General features: G+C 51.4%; 1 protein-coding gene across 1 annotated transcript; it reads left to right on the top strand.

Moving 5' to 3' along the window:
- Positions 1-8,595: 8,595 nt before the first annotated feature.
- TACR2 (tachykinin receptor 2) lies at positions 8,596-23,083 on the top strand (the record flags this gene model as incomplete). The annotated part of the gene is made up of 5 exons (XM_080694816.1): positions 8,596-8,987; positions 14,161-14,355; positions 19,025-19,178; positions 20,810-21,006; positions 22,867-23,083. The coding sequence occupies 5 exons, from the start codon at positions 8,596-8,598 to the stop codon at positions 23,081-23,083; spliced, it is 1,155 nt and encodes a 384-aa protein (XP_080550942.1).
- Positions 23,084-23,097: the final 14 nt, after the last annotated feature.

The raw sequence follows: 23,097 nt of genomic DNA, 5'->3' as shown, positions 1-23,097 counted from the left end.
CAGAGGACCATGGGGCCAGGACAGGTGGGTGTTCAGGGCCCCTCCCTGCAGGGCCCTGGAAGGAGAGAACACAATGGGGAAGGTCAGGGCTCTTGGAGAGATGGCCTCCAGGACTCACTCTCCAGATGAGCCCCAAATTCCCGGGCCCCAAGTATGTCTCAGAAATAATAGACCCCCAACATCTAGCATCCCTACAGAAACAGGGAGATAAGGAATCTCTTTAGACCAACAAAGGGCCCACCCAGAGGCCTGGGCCCTGTGGACAGCCCAGGAGGTAGGCAGTGGGACCCCCAGGTGTAATGAGGTGGGATTTCCCCACCAACTCAACAAGATGGAGATTCCGAGTCAAGATGGAGTTGATTTTTAGAATATTAGGAAACAGAGCCAGGCGTGGTGGCGCACGCTTATAATCTCAGCATTTGGGAGGCTGAGACCGGAGGATCACAGTTCACGGCCAGCCTCAGCTACTTAGTGAGGCCCTCCGCAACTTAGTGAGACCCTGTTTCAAAATAAAGACTAAAAAATAGTGATAGGAGTGTAGCTCAGAGGTTGAATGTCCCTGGGTTCCATCCTCAGTACCAAAAAAAAAAAAGAAAAGGAAGGAAGGAAGGAAGGAAAGGAAGGAGAAAGAAAGAAGAAAGAAAGAAAGAAAAAGAAATAAAGAAAGGAAGGAAGGAAGGAAGGAAGGAAGAAAGAAAGAAAGAAAGAAAGAAAGAAAGAAAGAAAGAAAGAAAGAAAGAAAGAAAGAAAATAAAGAAACAGGACCTTTCTTGCTTTCTTGTACCCCATCCTCGGGAATTGAGATATTAGGGGTAGACAGGTAGTGGGTAGTAAACCTAGGGCATTCTATACCTCAATGCTTTTTATTGTTTCTTTTGAAACAGGGCCTCACTAAGCTGCTGAGGGTCTAGCAAGGTTACGGAGGGTCTCACTAAGTTGCTGAAGCTGGCCACGGACCTGCTGCAATCCTCCTGCCTCAGCCTCCTAAGTCCTGGATTACAGCTATGCGCCACCACGCCCGCCTGGAAGCTGACCTTTATACTCACCACCTCTCCCATTCCTTTCCTGCAGGACCCTTTACTCCAGCCCACTGTCCTGACCTCCTCAGGACTGGGGCTCATTCCCATGTCCCCTCCTCCAGTTCTTCCAGCCCCTCCGCACCGCTGCAGCCCAGAGGCCTCTTCCACCTTCCTCTGAAGCTCGAGGCTCTGGTGTCAGCCTTGGGACAGGAGGGCATGAGGAATTCTGTCTGTGAGGCCGGGACTTGGCTCCCAGCATGGCTGGGGGCTTCATGAAGAGAGAGATGTGCCCCTTCCTCCTGGCTCTGGGCTGATCAGCCGAACTGCTAGCAGTGAGGGCTCCGCCACAGGGCCAGGGCTGGGTCTGGGGCAGGCAGCTGAGCCTTTGTGGACCCCCTTTCATGTGGGGGTTCACCATGCTGCAGCACATGGTCCACACCGGCCAGCACCCTGGGAAGGCAACAAGGCCTGGCTCTGGGATGACCTCCTGTTACCCACCCAGCAGGCAGTGTCAGGGTGCCTCACCCACTTCCTCCTGCACCCGCCATAGAAGGACAGATTTTGCTGGAGCCCAGGGTTGAGAAATGAATGTGTTGTGTTAAGAGCCTCTGGGCTCTGTGTACACCAGGACCACAGCAGATGTAAACACTCCGGCCTCGCTTCTCCAGCTAGATAAACTTCAGGCTCTCAGGGCAAGGCGCTGCCCCGACACACTCTCGTTGTTTAAAGAAGGTGTCAGCTGCAGCCCATGCTCTTGGCAGAAGCAGGCCCCCTGGCTCCCAGCGTAAGTCCCAAATCCTGGGTTAATGATGCCCAGGCCAAGGGACACGGAGCTCATCTCCCAAAGTAGGCAGCCTGAGATCCTGTGTCTTATAAACACAGGGTAGGGGAGCTATAAATCTGTTAATTTTACAGAGACCCTGCCCAATTTAATAAAGATTTTTTTTTTTTATGTTAAGCATTAGATCCTGTGAAAATAAGAATGGGGCTTGGGACATAGCTCAGTGACAAAGTGCTAGCCTCTCAAGCACAACACACTGGGTTCAATCCCCAGTACCAAAAAGGACAAAAGAATAAAATAAAAAAGAAAGCACACACTATCATCTAGTACTTAGAGACAGGAGGACCATAGCAGGTTTGCGGCCGGCCTCGGCAACTTAGTGAGACTCGGCAACTTAGCAAGAGCCTTTTTCCAAATAAAAAGTAAAATGGGGTTGGGGGTATAGCTCAGAGGTAGAATGCCCCTAGGCTCAATCCCCGATATGGAATGAAGGAAAGAAGGCAGGCAGGCAGGCAGGCAGGCAGGCAGGCAGGCAGGCAGGCGGAGCGGGCTCCCTTCACCTCTGATAGGACAATATTCTAAACTTCACCCATCATTTGTCCTTCTTTGATTCACCTGACATTTACTGGGCACACACTGGGATACCTTCCTGCTGACCCAAAGTTGTCTGAAACCCCACCATTACTGCTAATCCAGCTGAGTTAAGACCTACATATTTATATACATACCTGTACCTATGTTATACAGGTATAGCTAGATAAGTTATACATATTATATAACTAAATTCCCCATCCCTCATTTTGAGTCATATTTTCAATTTTAGTTATTATTTTCATTCAATCAATATTTATAGGGCATCAAATGCCACATCACAGGCCACCTTTCCAGACACTGGATACAAGACACTCTGCGCCTCAGCGGCTCCTCAGTGTGACAGGGAGGTAGCTTTGATGGGCCTCCTGAGGGAGGAGGCTGACAGACAAATAGAGGCCATCCATGCGGGGCTGAGGTCCAGGTGTGGGCACCCCCTCACTGCGGGCGGAACCTGGGCCAGCCCTTCCCCTGCAGGAGGCACTCACACTCTTAAACAGGAGGATCGCAAGCCTCAGGAGCTTAGCAAGACCTTCAGTAACCTTTAAAAGGATATTTAAAACCAAAATAACAAAATGCAGAGAGGTCCCCCATGCTGGATTCATGGAGCTGGATAAAGCATTCACTGCCCTGTCCTTCTGGTCCTTATTTTGCCTGGTGTGTTAGGCAGCTTTCCATCACTATGACAAAATCGGCTTAAGGAGGAAAGGTTCTTTGGGCTCAGGGTTTCAGAGGGTCAGTCCATGACCAGCTGGTTCCACGCCTTTGGGCCTGAAGTGAAGGGTGGGGTGAAGGAAAGCCGCTCAACTGACTCTTCCAGGGCACGACCCGGTGACCTATTCCCCCACCCAGGCTCCGCCCACTCCAGTTCCCATCACCTGCCAAGAGTCCATGCACTTATGAGCCCATCAGGGGACTCGCCATCGATGAACTCCGTCATCATGACCCCATCTCTTCCCCCAAGTCCCTCCTCTGCATCGGGAAGCAAGTCTTCAACACATGAGCCTTTGGAGAACACTGCATATTTAAATCATAACACCTAGCCAGGCGTGGTGGCGCACGCTTGTAATCCCAGCATTCGGGAGGCTGAGACCTGGAGGATCGCGGTTCACAGACAGCCTCAGCTACTTAGTGAGGCCCTCTACAACTCAGTGAGACCCTGTTTCAAAATAAAGAATAAAAAAATTGCCAGGCGTGGTGGCGCACGCTTGTAATCCCCGCGCTTGGGAGGCAGAGACAGGAGGCTCACGCAGGTTCGAAGCCAGCCGCGCGCGCTGGCTTAGGAGACCCTGTTTCCAAATAAAAATGTTAAAATAGGTCTGGGAGTGTAGCCCGGAGGTAGAAGGGCTTCCAGGAACCCCAGTACCACCAAAAAAAAAAAAAAAAAAAAAAAAAAATATATATATATATATATATATATATATATATGGCAAGGGGTGTAGCTCAGAGGTCAAATGCCCCTAGGTTCCATCCCCAGACCCACAAAATAAATAAATAAATAAATAAATAAACCATAACACCTGGTCCAGGTGGCACTCATCGCTGCCGGCACTACCCCATGATGACCAGTAACCTGCAGTGCCATCCAGTGCTCGTGTCCCACAGTGCTGCACGTGGCCCACTGAAGCTGTGGCCCAGGGCAGGCTCTGGGGCGGAGGTGTTAGACAACTTTTAAAAGCATCTTTCAGACACCGTGGAAGTCGGGCGTGGCGGCGCACGCTTGTAATCCCCACACTTGGGAGGCGGAAACAGGAGGATCACGCAGGTTTGAAGCCAGCCTCGCTGGCTTAAGAGACCCTGTTTCCAAATAAAAATATAAAATAGGTCTGGGAGTGTAGCCCGGAGATAGAGGGTTTCCAGGAAACCCAGTACCACCAAAAAATAAAAGCATCTTTCAGACACTGTGGAAGGACTACTTAGTCCACAGCACTTCCCTTTCTTTCCCACTTACTTCATACCTTACGTTTGCTCCCAGCCAGATCCTCCAAACTCCCTGAAAGAGAATTCCTTTCTGCTGTGTCTTAGACGTGGTTTCGTGAGTCCCCCAAAGCATCCGTGTGTTGGAAGCTTGGTCCCCAATGTGCCTATATTGAGAAATGGTGGGATCCCCCTACACGCACACGTATACACACAGTACTAGGGAGTGAATCCAGGAGCACACTACCACTGAGCGACATCCCCAACTCTTTTTATTTTTTATTTTGAAAATGGGTCTTGCTAAGCTGCCCAGGCTGTCTTCAAACTTCTGACCCTCCTGCCTCAGCCTCCTGAGTGACAGAGATTACAGGTGTGTGTCGCCACTTCCTGCCCGGTTAGGACTTCACATGCACAGACCTCCACAAGCAAACCCTCCAGCCTTGAAATGTCAGTAGGATGAAGGAATATTCTGTGTGTGTGTGTGTGTGTGTGTGTGTGTGTGTGTGTGTGTGTGTTGGGGGTCCTGGGGATTGAAGTCCTCAGCTCTTTTTTCTTTTTCCTTGTCTTGTTTGTTTGTTTGTTTGTTTGTTTGGTGGTGGTACTGGGGTTCCTGGAAGCCCTTCTACCTCCGGACTACACTCCCAGACCTATTTTTATTTTTGGAAACAGGGTCTCTTAAGCCAGCAGGGCTGGCTTCAAACCTGTGCGATCCTCCTGTCTCCGCCTCTCAAGTGCGGGGATTACAAGCGTGTGCCACCACGCCCGGCTCTTTTTTCTTTTGAAACAGGTTCTCACTAGGTTGCTGAGAGCCTCACTAGGTTGCTGAGGCTGGCCTCAAACCTGGGATCCTCCATTCTCAGGCTCCCAAGTACTAAAATTACAGGCATGTGCCACTATGTCTAACTTAGAATATTCTTTTCTCTTTTTAACAAAGACTAGCCTTCAAGATCGGTGCCTACCTGTGAACTCGGAAGTCCAGCTCTGAGCACAAAGCTGACCAGTAGCCGCTTAGTCTGGAGTGGCCCTCAGCCTGCCCTTCCATGGGGCTACAACCCTGTAGCACACAGCTGGAAAGCTACAAGAGCCTATGATTTACAGGGGAAATAAAAACCCAGATTTAATAGCTCTAAAATGTAATCCCCTGCATGCATAGCAGAGGTGGCAGGATGCTGCTGGGGGCGAGGGTGCTAGTCTGTGCTCCTGTGACTTGAGTCCTGTTCTCAAGTATCCCAGCCCTACTCTGTTTGTACTCGAAGCTCAACAAATTTCTCCCAAGAACAGGAGCCCAGGACAGCAAAGAGAGGAGGTTGTCTTGTGCTTACATTCCTAGTTCTACACACTTTCCTCTTTAGGATCCAGGCCAAGTGAACAGGAGACAGGAATAAGACCTAATGTTGACTGGGTACTGCTGCTGCTGCTACTGCTGTCACCAAAAGAGATAAAAGGCAGAGACCCTTCAGCAAGGAACCAACGTCCAAATAAATGAAGGTGGCCTGCTCCAGAGAAGGAACAGGCCCGTGACCCAGCCAGGGCTGGAACCAGTTGTGCCAGAGCTGGTGCTGGGAAGGCAAGAGCCCCGAGTGCTCTGGTACACATCCCGGGGGGGAGAGAGCTGGGAAGCAGCCCCTCCCAAGGACAAGGGCTGGGTCCCCCTAGACCCAGCACAAGCTCAGCACATCGGCGCAGCGAGAGCCAAAGAATCAATGTAACTTCAGGGTTTATTGTCGAGAAACTAACCCAGAAGTTCATAGTCAGAAAAACCTAAAAAGAGAAGGGCATGGTGGTGTGTGCCTATAAACTCAGTACCTAGGAGACTGAGACAGGAGGATCACGGCTTCAAGGCCAGCCTGAGCAACTCAGCAAGAGCCTCCGCAACTTAGCCAGACCCTGTTTCAAAATAGAAAAATAAAAAGGGAGCTGGGCGTGGTGGCACATGTTGTAATTCCCACGCTTGGGAGGCAGAGACAGGAGGATCGCGCAGGTTTGAAGCCAGCCACGCTGGCTTAAGAGACCCTGCTTCCAAAAATAAAAATAGGTCTGGGAGTGTAGCCCGGAGGTAGAAGGGCTTCCAGGAACCCCAGAAATACCAAGAAAAAGAAAAAGGGAGTGGGGGAATGGCTTAGAGGTAGAACTCTCTGGGGTAAGAAGAAAAATCTAGAAAGAAGCTATTTTGTGTATGTGTGGCACTGAGGATTGAACCCAGAGTATCCTACCTCTGAGCTACACCCCCAGCCCTGTTTTATTCTTTTACTTTGAAACAGGGTCTCACTAAGTTGCAGTGGTCCTCACAAGTAGTTGAGGCTGGCCGCAAACCTGCGATCCTCCTGACTCAGTTTCCCAAGTATTGGGACTACAAGCGTGCGCCACCACGCCCGGCTTAGAAAGAAGCTTTCTATTTCAGCCCATAGTTAAGTTCATGACGTATGGCTTAGCACTGGTTTCAGTTTGGATTCCATGGTTGACCTAATCTTTTCAACACTAGAGACCTTTAAAGGTCTTTCCCAGATCAGATAGGGAGGCAGGAGGCTGGAAGATTGGAAAATGAGTCTCTGGAGGGAAGCTGGAAGAGGCAACCAGGGTGAGGGGGATGCATGGCCAGAATTCCAGGCTGTGCCAGGCGGAGCCTTGGGAGCCCCGAGGCCACTGTGTGGGAACTGCTGCCAAAAGACATCACATTCCCAATTCGCTTTCCAGAGGGACATGTCCCACCATCTGAGCCTGCCTGCCTTCAGGTCCACACAGCAAAGGTGTACACAGGTGTCTGAGTGTGGGTGAGCTCACACACATCAGCCGCAAACATACAGTCACTTAAAATATCGCAAGCCACATGCAGCAGTGCATGCCTGTAATCACAGTACATGGAAGGCTAAGCCAGGAGGATTACAGGTTTGAGGCCAGCCACAGCAACTTAGTGAGACTTTGTTTCCAAATAAATATCTCAAAAGAAGGGCAGGGCTACAGGTGTAGTTGAGAGGTAGAAAGCCCCTGGGTCCCATTCCCAGCACAAAGTAAAGAAAACATCACGACTTCACCTGTGCCCGGGACCTATCATACAGTCAATGATCCAGAGCAGAGAGCTTTGACAAACCCAGAGCAGCCCCAGAGGCCTTAAATATTCATCCTTTGGGGCTCCCAGAAGCAGCAGCAAGCCCTGCCTTTGTCCTAAGACAGCGGTTCTCCAAGTGAGGCCCCTGGACCCACAGCATCAACATCACCTTGGATTAGTTCAGAAATGCTCCATGTTCTATTTTCTCCCTCCTGCAGAGCCCTGGGCTGCTTAGAAGGCCTCCCTTGGGCCCACCAATCAGCGTCATTCCTTTTTTTGTGCCATCTCCTGTGCTGAAAATGCTTTAGGCACACACTTTTACTTGAAACTCACAAACACCATGAGATGCACACTGTTTTTCCCCTATATTTTTTCAGATGAGGTAGCTGGGCGTCGCTGAGCCAGGTTCAGTCTCCCAAATGTGTACCTGAATCGCTTTCTCGATGAAGCTCTGGTCCCAGACCCAATGTAAACAAGCTGCTGAGGATTGTGCCCTCCGTGCCACCTGCCCCTGCTGTGCCTGCTTCTCTGGGGTTTCTCCCTGCCTCATAGCAAGACCTAAATCTTTCAAGAGACGAGGCCCAGCCATCCAAGCAGGGGGCGGGACGAGGGCGGGAGGAAAAGTGCCACCTCTGCCAAGGCCCTCGCCCGCCCTGCACCAAAGAGCAGCTGGAAAGCCGCTGCCGGGGCTGGCAGAGCCATGAGCCCCAGCCCAGCCTGCGCCCAAAGCCTGGAGAGATGGCTGCCGCGCTGTTGAGGTGTGGGACCCCCAGACTCCTGCCGCAAGTGCCTCTCATTGGAATGAGTCCGGAATTAAGACAGCAGAGACTCGGGTTCAAGTTCAGCCTGTCACCAACTGAGTGACCTTGGCCAGTCACATCCTCTCTTGAATTCTCAGTCTTCAATGAAGGGATTGGCCTGATAATCTATGAGGATGTCTCCTGCTCTGGATCTGTGATTTGAATTCTAGGGCCCACGTGACACTGGAGAGGTCTGGCCGGGATGCAGGAATCTGACGTGACCCTGGCTTCGGACTGGACTTTCTGCTCGGCCCAACTCATCTCCACTTGACACGGAGGCGTGGCCCCAGGCTGCATGGGCCTCATTTTAAATCTTTCCCTCTCCTCCCCTTTTACTCCCAAAGAGCCACAGACCCAAGAGGTTCCTCTTCTGTAGAAAATCCAGGAGGAACCGCGGAGCCGTGGAGCCAGGCCCCCCTCGTCCCAGAACCAGAAACAACCATGGGGGCCTGCACCTTCGGAACTGACGCCAACCTCTCATCTGGCCTTGACAGCAACACCACCGGCATCACCACCTTCTCCATGCCCGGCTGGCAGCTGGCACTGTGGGCCACAGCCTACCTGGCCCTGGTGCTAGTGGCCGTGACCGGCAATGCCACGGTCATCTGGATCATCCTGGCCCACCAGAGGATGCGCACGGTCACCAACTACTTCATCGTCAACCTGGCGCTGGCCGACCTCTGCATGGCTGCCTTCAACACCGCCTTCAACTTCGTCTATGCCAGCCACAACATCTGGTACTTTGGCCGCGCCTTCTGCTACTTCCAGAACCTCTTTCCCATCACAGCCATGTTCGTTAGCATCTATTCCATGACTGCCATCGCCGCTGACAGGCAAGCCGGGGAAGCCGGGGGCCGGGGGAGGGGGTCACTTCGAGACTGAGACAGAGCACTGAGTCTATGGGCACCCAGCAAGTTAGGGGAGAGCCCAGGGAATTGTTTCCCAAACATGTCATGATTCAGAGCCTTGCATCTGGACGTCAGGGGGACTGTGGAAGCAAAGCAGGTGGCCCTGGGGTCAGACACAGGAAGAACCTCACACCGGGGGGTTGGTCAGTGATGTAGGGAACCGTGGGCAGCGTTTGGGGGACCTTCTGACGTGCTCTTCCCTGATCTTTATTTGGGTGTCTTTCCGTCACTACCAGGAAACCGTTCATGTTGCTTTCCTATTTCAGATGGATTATGTGAAGGAAGCTATTTAACACTGCGTGCAGTTTGCATATAGTTATAACAGAGCCAATTATTTTCTGCCTGCTGCTCTGGAGGGCTCTCAACAGTGACCTTCTGAGGAGCGGGCAGCGGCAGGTCTGGAGTTCTCTGAAAGCTGTCGGGGCAGGCAGGGCTCAGTTTAGACACAGATAAGGATGTGAGTGGTTGGGGGAATGTGATTCAGACTCCAGCAGGCAGGACAGGATGCTGGAAAGATGCGGCAGTGAAGGGCAGGCGGGACAAGGGGCCTGGGGCCGGCAGAGACACGGTCCTCATCTGAACGGCTTGCCCGGTGTGAGCCTCACAGTCTCCACTTCCCCCCCAGCCGCCCCAGCAACCCTCACCCACAGCAGCCCACTGCTGGGCTTTATCTGTTTCACTATGGAATTGTTTTGAAGATTTCATTTGGGGAAATGTTTCCCACTAGTTAAAGAAGAAAAGAAAAATTTGAGCTGGGCATGGTGGTGCATACCTATAATTCCAGTACTTGGGAGGCTAAGACAGAAGAATTGCAGGTCCAAAGTCAGCCTCAGCAATCCCTAGTACTATGGAAGAAGAAAGGAAAGAAGGGAGAAAAGGAAGGAGGGAAGGAGGAAAGGAAGGAAGGAAAGAAGGAAGGAATTTGAACACCATTAATCTAAGTTCAACTTTTTTTTTTGGTGGGGGGAGTACTTGTAATTTAGCCCAGGGGCATTCTAACCCCAAGCTACATCCCCAGCCCTATTTTATTTTTTATTTTGAAACAGGGTCTCAGTTGCAGAGGGCCTCTCTAAGTAGCAGAGGCTGGCTTTGAACTTGTGATCCTCCTGTTTCTGCCTCCCAAGTACTGGGATTTCAAGTGTTTGCTACCACGCCCACATTCTAAACTCTACTTCTAACTTTACAACCAGGAGAATGGAGGCTACAGATAACCAGGATCAGCTGGGGTCAGCCAGCCAGTGAGAAACAGCAGGGGGCTGGAAGCCAGTGAGCTGGGCTGTTGGCACAGGCTGGGGGAGAGGGGGTTTGTCATCTGACTGTCCTGCCTGATCCAGAAAGCACCAGTACCCTCTGGATGGTTCTGAACATCCCTCTGAGGCTTGCTTTTCATTTGTGCAACAAATCTAAGTGCTCGTGGTATGTCCAGCCCTGGGGGATACTCACCAGCATGAAGAGATCAGTCCAACCTCTGGCCACACAGAGCTCCCATTTTAGCAGGTGGAGGTGGGCTGCAGAAGGCAGGGCAGGAGCCAGCGTACCACACAGGGAGCTGTTGAAGAATCCAGGGAGAGGGGGTGGGAGCTCAGATCAGGCTGACCACAACTGGCACTCGCTCATTTCCCTGTCTTTTTATTTATTTAAGAAATATAGCTACTACTTAGTGTGGCCCGATGCAACCAGTGAAACCCTATTTCAAAATAAAGAATGAGCCGGGCGTGGTGGCGCACGCTTGTAATCCCCGCGCTTGGGAGGCAGAGACAGGAGGATCGCGCAGGTTCAAAGCCAGCCTCAGCTAATTAGTGAGGCTCTCAGAAACTTAGTGAGGCCCTGTTTCCAAATAAAATATAAAATAGGTCTGGGAGTATAGCCCAGAGGTAGAAAGCCTCTGGGTTCCACCCCAGTACCACCAAAAAATAAAGAATGAAAGAAAGAAAGAAAGAAAGAAAGAAAGAAAGAAAGAAAGAAAGAAAAATAGGGCCAAGGGGCGTAGCTCAGAGGTAGAATGTCCCTGAGTTCCATACCCAGTACCACAAAAAGAAAGAAGAAAGAGAGAGAGAGAGAGAGAGAGAGAGAGAGAGAGAGAGAGAAATATGTATGGTGGCACACGCTTGTAATCCCAGTACTTGGGAGGCTGAAACAGGAGTGTTCGCGGCCAGCCTCAGCTACTTAATGAGGCCCTCTGCAACATAGTGAGACCCTGTTTCAAAATAAAATATAAAATAAGGCAGGGGTGTAGCTCAGAGGTCAAATGCCCCTGGGTTCTATCCCCAGACACACACACACACACACACACACACACACAGAACAAAAATTAGGGCTGGGAATGTACCTCAGAGGTAGAATGCCCAGGTTTCAATTTCCAGTACCACAAAAAGAAAGAAAAAAGAAAAGAAAAGAAATATATGTCCAGTGCCTGGTGCTATGTACAGAGACTATTCTGGGCATTGGAGAGGTGGGGAAACCAGGCAAATGGGCCTGACCTGGTAAGAATTTAAATCATAAATAAATTCCATTTAGCACCATTAAATAAATTCCATGTTTTATTTTGAGCTCCTGAGTGCTATGGGAAAGCACTAGAGGAGAGGGGAAGCCAGGCATGCAGCAGCCTGTTAGCGATGGGGGGCTCCTGGAGGAGCTCGGGTGGACATTCTAGGCAATGCGCACAGCCAGCAGTCAGCGTTCACTTGACGCCCAAGACCCTGCCATGCGAAATTCAAGGCCAGGTTCTATTGTCCTCCCTCGTCCCAAGGCTCAGATTAACCCCAGGGAGGAAGGGCCAGGGCTCACCCAGGATCAAAGCCATTTCCGGTGAGCTTAAAGAAAATCAATAAATAGGAATAGTCAGATGCTCAAACCCAAGCTCCTGCTGCCTGCGGGTGCTTCCCCAGCACCCCGTTCCCTTCACACACAATCCTGGTGGCAAGAATGGCTGGCGTCTGGTTCCCAGAGGCAGCCATGGACGACAAATAACTGAGGATGTGGCCTAAGACGCCACTGCTAGAAAGCGTGGAGACAGGAGTCTGAACCCCAAATCCCAGGACCTGTCCCTATTCTAGCAGGAGAAGAAATCTGTCCTCCTTCTCACCATGTCCTTAGAACAGCAGGGGAACCTAAGCCCCAGGTGCTCCTGGCACCTATGAGGCCTGGGAGTGAGGACATGCTCTAGAACTCTGGGGAGCCCCCTTCCCTGAGGCCCCGCTTAGGGCCCGGCTGCAGAAGGCCAGAGCCAGCCCAGGGCCCCGCACAGTTGAAGGAGGAGGTCAGTGTTGCAGGCAAGGAAGGAGGAAATCAATGCTCACTTTGTCCAAAAGTACCCGAAATGTGACCACCCGCTGGGGGCAGAAACCTCAGGGACAAGCTTGTGTGGGGACTGAAAAGTCACAGTTACAAATGTAGGCAGCCAAGCAGTCTTCTGGAACTCCAGCAGTGCCTGGGCCTTTGTCACTAATAGAAACCACAGGTATATGCATTGTTGCAACAATCAAAATCCCCCTATGCCTATCACTACTTTAAAATTACTGTAGGCTCCAGATTGCAGCTAGATCTTGCTGTTTCTTGAGTTAATAAAAGAAGGACATATGTTACAGTGTCCCAAATTTATTTTACTTTTTTTTTTGCAGGTTTTTTTTGGGGGGGATAGAACCCAGGGGCATTTGACCTCCGAGCTACACCCCTTGCCCTATTTTTTATTCTTTATTTTTGAAGCAAGATCTCCCTAAGTTGCAGAGGGCCTCACTAAGTAGCTGAGGCTGTCCATGAACCGCGATCCTCCAATCTCAGCCTCCCAAAAGCTGGGATTACAAGAGTGCGCCATCACGCCCGGCTATTTTACATTTTGATAACTGTGTTCCAGTATAACTGATGCCTTTTGTAATCCCGTATGTTATAATTTATTCATATAAAATATTATTCTAGCCAGGCATGGTAGTGCACACCCGTAATCCCAGTATTGGGAAGCTGGGACAGGGGAATTACAGATTTGAGGCCAATTTAGCAATTTAGCAAGGTCCTCAGCAATTTAGTGAGACCCTGTTTCAAAATAAAAAAAATAAAATAGGGCTGGGAGTATAGCTCAGAAGTAGAATGCTTCTGGGTTCAATCCCCAGTACCAAAAAAAAAAAAAAAAAGTCTTATTCTGCAGGAGTCTATTGGCTTCACATAGATTCCTTCAGGCCCATCCATTCAATTCGGTCCCACTCCATCCTTCTACTGAGAAGGAAACCAGGGCCCGTCACACTGCATCTTGAGGGGATGGAGGAAGTGGCCCTGTATTTTTGCTGTCCTTGGTGGATGGTGCCCTTGGGAGCCTTTGAGGCCCCCAAGAGGCCTCAAGCACCCCAAGAGGCCTGTCCCACCAGTCCCCAGAACTCCTGCAGCCTGTGGAGTCCCAGGAGCAGAGGGGAGCGGCAGCCCCAGAGCACACAGTGGAGCCCGCCTGTCTTCAAGGCCAGCGCAGCCTCTTACAAGTTGGTTGTTCTTCACTTCCCCAACCCTGTATCTCCTGATGTGGAAAATGGAGATAAGGATCCCTGGCTAAAACCACTGGCTAATGGGCCCTGCACCTTGCCAGAGCTGCCAAACATCAGCTCAAGTCCCCCAGGTCCTCTGGGGAGAGGCAGGGTAGAGATGAAACCGGTATCCCTGATATTGTGGGAAGGTGGCATCTCGCGTGGATTTTAGTGAATACAAAGAGGGAGGGGGCTGCGGCAGAGAGGACACGCTGTACAGATGACCCGTCAGGGCTGCCGCAGGGCCAGAGTGAGCCAAGGAGGGCACAGGAAGCAGTGACAGAGGACACTGGAAAGCGCACCGGCTGTGCCCAGAGGGCCTGAGTGTAAAGGTCTGAGCCAGCACAAGTGCCTATTAAGTTCACATTCACTAAAGTTGGGAGCTCTGTGCCTCAGTCACGTTAGCACTTCCAGTGCTCCTCGCCACATGTGGTTAGTGATCACCAAACTGGACATATAGGGCGCTGGTCTCTGCAGGCCTAGTGTGACTCAGCACCCGCAGGCGCTGGTGGCAGTATGGGAGGGGCTGGGGGTGTAGACTTGGGTGGGAGCAGGGAGGGTGCCCCCCTCACACTGTGCTCTGCCTACAGGTACATGGCCATCGTCCACCCCTTCCATCCCAGGCTCTCAGCCCCTGGCACCAAGGCAGTTATCGCTGGCATCTGGCTGGTGGCCCTGGCCCTGGCCTTCCCCCAGTGCTTCTACTCTGCCATCACCGTGGACCAGGGCGCCACCAAGTGTGTGGTGGCCTGGCCAGAAGACAGCGGAAGCAAGTCTCTGCTCCAGTAAGGCCTCCCTCCAGGGGCGGGGAGGGGCACATGGCGTGTCCTTGTCATAGTGTGTGCTGGCGGGTGTGCATGGGACTCTGTGAGCATAGACAGTATCATGGAAGTTTATATAAAGGGTTCTCTACAAGGGGACCATGCCCTGATCAAACCATCCTAAGTTGAAAATATCCTAAGATGGCCAGGTGTGGTGGCACACACTTGTAATCCCAGAACTTGGGAGGCTGAGACAGGAGGATTCCAGCTCCTGGACAGCCTCAGCTAATAGTGAGGCCCTGTTTCAAAATAAAGAATAAAAAAATAGAGCTGGGGGTGTAGCTCAAAGGTAAAATGCCCCTGGGTTCCATCCCCAGAATATATATATATATATATATATATATAATCTTAAACTAGGCCTGGTGGCACACACATGTAATTCCAGTATTTGGGGAGGCTGAAATAGAAGGATTGCAGATTCAAGGCAACATAGTCAGGACCTTCCCAACATAGTGAGACCCAATTTCAAAATAAAACATAAAATAGGGCTGAGGGTAGAGCTCAGAGGTACAATACCTCCAGATTAAATCCCCAGTACTACGAAAGAAAGAAAGAAAGAAAGAAAGAAAGAAAGAAAGAAAGGAGAGAGAGAGAGAGAGAGAGAGAGAGAGAGAGAATAGGAAAGGAGATCTCCTAAGTATAAAAAAAAAAAAAAGCACTTAATACACCTGACCTGCTCACCTCCAGGCTGAGCATACCATATGCTGCAGGTGTCACTTGTCACCCCTCATGACAGTGTGGCTGACTGGGACAGAGCTTGCTGCTGCAGCTGCCCCTCATCACAAGAGAAGGTCATATCACATGCCACTAGCCCAGGAAAAGATCGGAATTCAAAATTCAAAGTGTGATTTATACTGAATGCCCAATGCTTTTGCATCATAAAGTTGAAAAATCAGAGTCAAGACGGGCATGGTGGCGCATGCTTGTGATCCCAGTACCTGAGAGGCTGAGACAGGAGGATCGCAGGTTCACAGCCAGCTGGCCTCAGCAATTTAGTGAGACCCTTTTTCAAAATAAAGAATAAAAATAGGGATGGAGGTTATAGCTCACAGGTAGAATGTCCCTGAGTTCCATCCTCAGTACAGAGAGAGAGAGAGAGAGAGAGAGAGAGAGAGAGAAGGAGAAGGGGGGAGGGGAAGGGGAAACATCCCAAGCCAGGTATGATGGTGCACACTTGTAATCCTAGCACTTGGGAGGCTGAGACAGGAGGATCACAAGTTCAAGGACAGCCTTGACAACTAGTGAGACTCTCATCAACCTAGCAAGACCTCATTTCAAAATAAAAATAAAACAGGGTTGGAGGTATAGCTCAGAGGTAGTACATCCTGAGTTCAATCCCCAGCACCACAAAAAGGGGGAACTTTTCTATACTAAAAGCAACAGTGCATAAAGTAACACTAAGCACACAAGGACGGGGAGGGAGGGGCTGGAGCGCAGTCACAGCAGCTGCTGTGTGGCCCTAAGTCCTTCCCAATTCTGCACGTTTTCTAGGTTCTCATGATGAGACTTGTGATCCCTTAGTTCAGAGAGGAGATGGGTTGTGCAGTCGGTAGCCAGGTCAGGGTCTTGGCCTGTTCCCTCCTAGTTAGAGGACGCTCGTGGTCACTCAGTGTTTCTGCACCTTTGGCTTCTCTCTAGCATGGGGATTAGTAGTAATGATATCATGCACATGAAGCCCGTAGACTGCCTGGCACAGGACCGATGCCCAGTATGTGGTCGTTTAAATAAGGACTAGCGAAAGCAAACTGGGGTGGCATAGTTAGTCCAACAGTCCCTGTTGCCCCAAGCTTCAGGGTGTGCCTGCGCTTATCTGGTGGCTTACAGGTAACCATGGCAACACAGCCCCGGTCCTGTCCCTTTGAACACCCCTCCCCTGTCCTGAGCACCTGCCACTGAGCATTCAGAGAAGCTTATTGCTAAGTCCTGAGGGAGGGCCCTACCCAGGGTGTCCACCTCCACCTGGTGTCCCACTCTCTTTCTCAAAGTGGTGTTCACACCCGCTTTCTGACTCATGGTGGAGAGCTGAACATTTTGGAACTGACCGCTAGGTGGCAGTGTTTCTCCACATTAATGCAGGGCTTTCCTCCCCTAGAGGGGAACCAGTAAGAATTTAGGATACAGAGTACCCTCTCTGGGGATGGTGGATTCCTATCCTGATTCAGGCAACAGGGTAAAACTAGAGGGCAGGGTAAGCTAGGAAAGCCATACTTTGGTGTTTCTTAAAAATTTGGCCACACCGGGCTTGGTGGCGCACACTTGTAATCCCAGCATTTGGGAGGCTGAGACCAGAGGATCATGGTTCCCAGACAGCCTCAGCTACTTAGGCCCTCTGCAACTCAGTGAGACCCAGTTTCAAAATAATGAATAAAAAATAGGGCAGGGGGTGTAGCTCGGAAGTCGAATGCCCCTGGGTTCCATCCCCAGAGACAGACACACACACACACACACACACACACACACACACACACAAATTTGGCTAGGTGGGTGTAGCCCATCTGTAATTCCAGTACTTGGGAGGCTGAGACAGAAGCATCACAAGTTCAAATCCAGCCTCAGCAACTTAGTGAGACTTTGTTTCAAAATAAAAAAATAAAAAGTACTGGGGATGTAGCTCAGAAGTAAAAATGCCTCTGGGCTCAGTCTAGTACCAAAAAGAAAAGTCTTGACAGGATTTGGAGAAATCTTGGATCTTTGTGTGTGGATATGTTATTGTTCAGGGGATCTAATTTAGAGATTTGCATTGGGGCATTCATCCTCAGGCTCATACCCTGTGTGTGTAGACAGCTAATGAAATTACAGATGCTCTATCCAGGTAAACATACACTTGCACTTTTTCCCCAACCAAAATGCCAAAGAACAGTCCAGACTTTGAGGGGAGGCCTCCCTGGTTGTGGCAGATATTAGAGGCTGACCCACAACATTCCTAAGCATGAGCTTCTGCGTGGGAGCCCAGCCCAGACTGAATTCCTATCCTGCACCGTGTCCCCGGGAAAGAATAAGGTGTGGCCCGCACGCAAGAAGGACTAAGATTAGTTCTTATTTTACAGTTGGGGAAGCTGAGGCTGAGGAGGAGACCTAATTTGCCACTTTAAATTAGAGGCTAAACCAGACATAGTAGTGCACACCTGTACTCCCAGTACTTAAAAAGGCTGAGACAGGAGGATCACAGCCTCAGCAACTTAGTGAGGCTCTCAGCAACCTAGCAAGACCTTATTTAAAAAATAAAAAAGGCTGGGGGTGTAACTCAGAGAATGCCCCCCTGCGTTCGTTCCCCAGTACCACAATAAGTAAATACATAGTAAATAAATATTAGAGTCTGGACAAGAGCCCTGTTTTGACTCTGACTGTGCTGATCTTCCGTGAAAGGGAGATCATTTGGGCTTTAAGTCTGTAGGACTCTTTTCTATGACACAAACTTCCTGCACCTCTCTGAGTCTCGGTTTTCCCATCTGGACACTGAAGCAGGTGGCTCAGTTGACCCTCAAGGTCTTTCTAGCTGAGACATTCTGTAGGATGACAGGTGCCTGATGGTCGCTCACCTCACCTGCTGGATGATGGGGCTCTCACCAGAGCCTACATCAGGGTCAGCGCTCCAGGCACCTCTGTGCCTTTCGTAATTGGCATGCCTGCCAAGCAAGCAGGTGGTATTCTAAACACAGGCTTTAAAAGACATTTGTTGGAGCCAGGTGCTCCCCTCCCTCAGGGTGGTGGCGCCTCCTGAAAGGGGCCCAGAAAACCTGGCTCATGAGGGGATGCAGAGAGGACTTGGAAACAGCACACCTTTCTGGGTAGGAAGGCAGTCACGTGGCAGGGCTGGGGGCCTGGGGCCCTTCTGGGGGATGCTCCAACGGGCCCTCTGCCTGGAAGCCCTGCCTGGGAGTCAGTCCTCAGCCTGCAGCACCCCTCAGAAACCAGAGCCAGGGACCCACATCTCCTTTACACTGACCGCATGATGTCCTGTCTGCCTGGGGCCTGCAGGGTAGCCATGCTGTGGTGTTCTGGGCCACTTGCTCAAAGGTGGGCATGAGGGTATTTGCTATCACAAGCACTCCATCCAACCAAATGCTGACGAGCGGGCAGGAGGCCAATGCCATGATGGTGTGTGTGTATGGTGGCGCTTTCCCACCGCCTTGTCCCTTTATAGGGATCCTGGGACTGGATGGCACCTTACGAACTCCAGCAGCTCTCTCTATACACAGTCAGGGAGCATCTACCTACATATGTAGACATGTAAATATGTACACGCACATACATATGTGAGATTCAGAAAGAAAAAGGACAAATTGCTAAGAGTGTTGGAAATGGGGCAGTAATGTAACTTTCTCTTTGGTGCTTAATGATATTTCATATCTTAAGCAAATATAAAGCTTGGCTATTATTTCCTCTTTTAGCACTCCTCTGTCACACTGAAGGATGCAGGGCTAATGCTGGCAGCGGTTTTGCAGAAAAGCCCTCTTTTAGCACATATGCTAGCCCATGCTGCATTTAGTTTTCTTTAAGTCAAACCAAGGTCTTGGGAGGTGCCCAGGTGGGGCTTGCAGGGCGGGGGCTGCGGCATCCCTGGGATGGAGCAGATGGACTTGGGGTCAGTCGCCCCTGGCCAACCACTACCCAGGCCCCTGTCTTTTCCCAGGTACCACCTTGTGGTGATCGCCCTCATCTACTTCCTACCCCTAGTGGTGATGTTCGTCGCCTACAGTGTCATTGGCTTCACGCTCTGGAAGCGCGGGGTACCCCGACACCAGGCGCATGGCGCCAACCTGCGCCACCTGCGGGCTAAGAAAAAGGTGGGCATTGGGGGTGGGATCTGGGTGGGCCTGCCTCAGGAGCCACCCTTGGTGACAGCTCAAGGCTGGCCCATGATGGGGCGCTAGGAGCAAAGGATCAGCCTGTCGTGTGGTGTGTGTGTGTGTGTGTGTGTGTGTGTGTGTGTGTGTGTGTGTGTTGCTAGGGATTGATTGAACCCAGAGGTATCCTACTTCTGAGCTACACCCCCAGCCTTATTTTTTTATTTGGAAACAGGCTCTGCTAAGTTGATGCAAGCCTCGTTGAGTTGCTGAGGATAGCTTCAAACCTATGATCCTCCTATCTCAGTCTCCCAAGTAGTGGGATTACAAGTGTGCCCCACCAGGCCTGGCTCTGTGACTCGCCTGTGTAACAAGCCTGGGACAGAACCAGGAAGTCCCTGCATCCCAGCACACAGATTGGCCTTTGAGCAAATACAAAGCTAAAGAAACTTCTTAGAATGTTAGGGAGTCGGGCCTGGTGGTGCATACTTGTTCTTGGGAGGCTGAGACAGGAGGATCACAGGTTCACGGCCAGCCTCAGCTACTTAGTGAGGTCCTTCTCAACTTAGTAAACCCTGTTCCAAATAAAGAATTAAAAATCGGGCTGGGGTGTAGCTTGGAGGTAGAATGCCCCCTGGGTTCGATCTCCAGTACTGAAGGGAAAAAAAAGAAAAAAGAAAAAATGTTGGGGAACCAGGGAATCCCAAAGCCCCACGGACTTTTAGATGCCTCCAAGAATCTTAGGACAGAATCTTAACATGTTAGATTAGAATGTTGAACTTTAGAAACTCCCTAGAAGTATAGAAGAGGCATCTAGAGAGACTCAGGGGATCCTCGAATGCTGGAAACACAAGCCTCAGAGTTCTGGAAACCAGACTATAATCTGGCTCCTTCAAACTTGTCTCCAGTTTCTACGGACATGCCACGCCCCACCCCCACCCTGCCCCTGCCCCCATCCAGAGCCCCAGGGGTTCAGGTGGAGCATTTTCTGCTCTAGACATTCTCTGTCCTCTCCCAACAAGGCTGCTGCGCCCCCTTCCTGCTAGGCAACCCAGGGAGGTAAAGGGTTAATCAGGACATGGCTTCCATAGTCTATACTTGGAACAGGGCAGTTCTAGAAGGCAGCCAGCATCTGTCACCATGGGGTTGTCCGTCCTTATGGAAAGCTGGTCTCCGTTTGTTGTCCTGGGATGGGCTTGCTTCCCATCCCTCTCGGGGTGCTGGGCAGCATGGTGTGCCTACAGGTGCCAGGCTTTGGGGCTGGGGAGACAGGGACCCTGTCCCTGAGCAGAAGCTGGGGTCCCTGGTTGGAGCTTCACTGCCCACAGGTAGGAAGGCAGCGGCAGCATGGGACCCCACTGGGGATCCCGCTAAAGGTGGGGTCAGAAGTGAGAGCTCCTCCGCCTTCTAAGTGGGAGAGCAGCTCAGAGGGAGGGGACCTGAGACCCTTCTGCAGGAGGTGGCCAGGCAGGAGCAAGGACTTCAGAGAGAGAACAGCAGTGCGGGCGAGGGCCGGCAGAGTGGGGAGCCCACGGGGCTCCAGGACTGAGGCTGCAGAGGCGGGGAGGTCCCAGTGGTGGGGGGCTGAGGGGTCGGGCGCTGAGGAGTAACCCGAGCCTGTGCCGGTCCAGTTTGTGAAGACCATGGTGCTGGTGGTGGTGACGTTCGCCATCTGCTGGCTGCCCTACCACCTCTACTTCATCCTGGGCAGCTTCCAGAAGGACATCTACTGCCACAAGTTCATCCAGCAGGTGTACCTGGCACTCTTCTGGCTGGCCATGAGCTCCACCATGTACAATCCCATCATCTACTGCAGCCTCAACCACAGGTGAGCTGCCCGCCCCACCCTGGGCTTGCTTCCCATCCCTCTTGGGGTGCTGGGCAGCATGGTGTGCCTACAGGTGCCAGGCTTTGGGGCTGGGGATGTGGGAGTGCCAGCCTCCAGGGCGGCCCACAGCACAGCCCTCCCTGCACCCCGCTGGAGCACCTCCTCCCCCCAGCCTCGCGCCATCGCCGGGGCTGGAGCTCCATCGTCCGCATTGCTGAGCTCTCCTCTGGGGTCTGAGAGAGACAAAGCGTAGCCAGAAGGCAGGGGGGAGGATGGACAGACAGATGGGAGGAAGAAGAGTTGAGTGAAGGAGGAAGGTCACTTCTGATGTGTTATTTTGACGAGCTTCCTTTGGAGGACCTACCTGGAGCCAGGTGAGCAGAGCCTATCTGGCCTATGAAGCAGCTGAGCGGAGGCTGGGGGCTGGCCCTGGCCTTTCACCACCCAGGTGAACAGTCAGTTCACGGTGCCTGTGTGGGCCAGGCCAGGAGGGATGAGGCACTAATTGCCCCGGGAGGTGAGTAGGTAACAGAGAGTTGCCCCCACTATACAAATGAGGAAACAGACTGAGAAAGGCTGCCCTAAACCCCTATCAAGGCAGTGGAGCCAGAACTCCATGTGTCCCCAAGGCCCGTCATCTTATCCCCACCACATATTTCTCTCCCATGACGCTGGTGGAGTGAGAGCTTGGAGACTGAACAGTCACGTGAGGGAGGGACCAGCACACCATGTCTGTCTGTGCTGGTTGCTCTCCTGCCAGCCAACCACAGCCCCTGGGCCTCTGAGCAACACCCCAGGGCGTCACAGGTACCGGCAGTCACCCCTGAATCACTCGTATGTGATATAGCACAGATAGGCGTGGTGGGGCACGCTTGTAATCCTAGTACTTGACAGGCAGAGACAAGAGGATCGCAGGTTCAAGGCCAGCCTCAGCAATTTAGGGAGGCCGTCAGAAACTTTGTGGAACACAAAAAAGAAATAAAATTGGGCTGGGGGTATAGCTTGAAGATAGAAGGCCTCTGGATTCAACCCCCAGTATCCAAAACAACAACAAAAAAAGTGATGGCACTCGCTCCAGGTACGAACTGGAGCAGGTCTAATGCTCCAAGCAGAACTGCTTCATTCAGAAGATGCTCACTGGCCCAGCCTGGTGCTGCACACCTGTAATCCCAGTAGTTGGGAAGCTGAGACAGGAGGATCACAAGTTCAAAGCCAGCCTCAGCAACTTAGCAAGACTCTCAACAACTTAGCGAGGTTCTGTTTCAAAATACGAAATCAAAAAAGGACTAGAGGCGTAGCTCAAAGGTAGATGCTCCTAAATTCAATCCTTAGGACCAAAAAGGAACAGAAAGAGAGGGAAGGAAGAAGGGAGGAAGGGAAGCTCCTGTTCCTCTATAGGTATACTTGTTTATAATAACAGATGTCTATGTCAGTTTTATCACCCACTTCAATCGCTAGAATACAGAATACTACTAGCTATTTCCAAAAGTCAAATCCAGCTGGGCGTGGTAGCATATGCTTGTAATCCCAGCATTTGGGAGACTGAGACAGGAGGATCTCAGGTTGACGACCAGCCTCAGATACTTAGTGAGGCCCTCTACAGCTTAGTGAGACCCTGTTTTAAAATATGGAATAAAAAATAGGGCTGGGGATATAGCTTGGAGGTAGAATGACTTTGGGTTCAATCCCCAATACTGGAAAAAGAAAAGTCTTATCCAGTAAAGAATGGGTGTTTCAAGAAACTCTGAGCAATGGGAATGGCAGGCTCTTGGTAGGGAGCTGGTCTCCAGGCTGAGAGCAGCCCCATGAGAGTTCTTGTACCCCTAACTCCATTGCTCAAGGCGACCTTCCATCTCCCAGGTTTCGCTCTGGATTCCGGCTTGCTTTCTGGTGCTGTCCATGGGTCACACCCGCTGAGGAAGATAAGCTGGAGCTGACGCACACCCCATCCCTCTCCATGAGGGTCAACAGGTGTCACACTAAGGAGACTTTGTTCCTAGCTGGGGATGCGGCTCCCTCCGAGGCTACCAATGGGCAAGTTGGGGGCCCCCAAGAAGGAGGGCTTGCTGAACCCTAAGGCCTGTGTCAGGC

The sequence above is a fragment of the Muscardinus avellanarius genome (genome assembly GCF_963383645.1).
Source record: "Muscardinus avellanarius genome assembly, chromosome: 4".
In the NCBI taxonomy this organism is placed as follows: domain Eukaryota; kingdom Metazoa; phylum Chordata; class Mammalia; order Rodentia; family Gliridae; genus Muscardinus; species Muscardinus avellanarius.
This window is presented reverse-complemented; position numbering and strand designations above follow the sequence as displayed.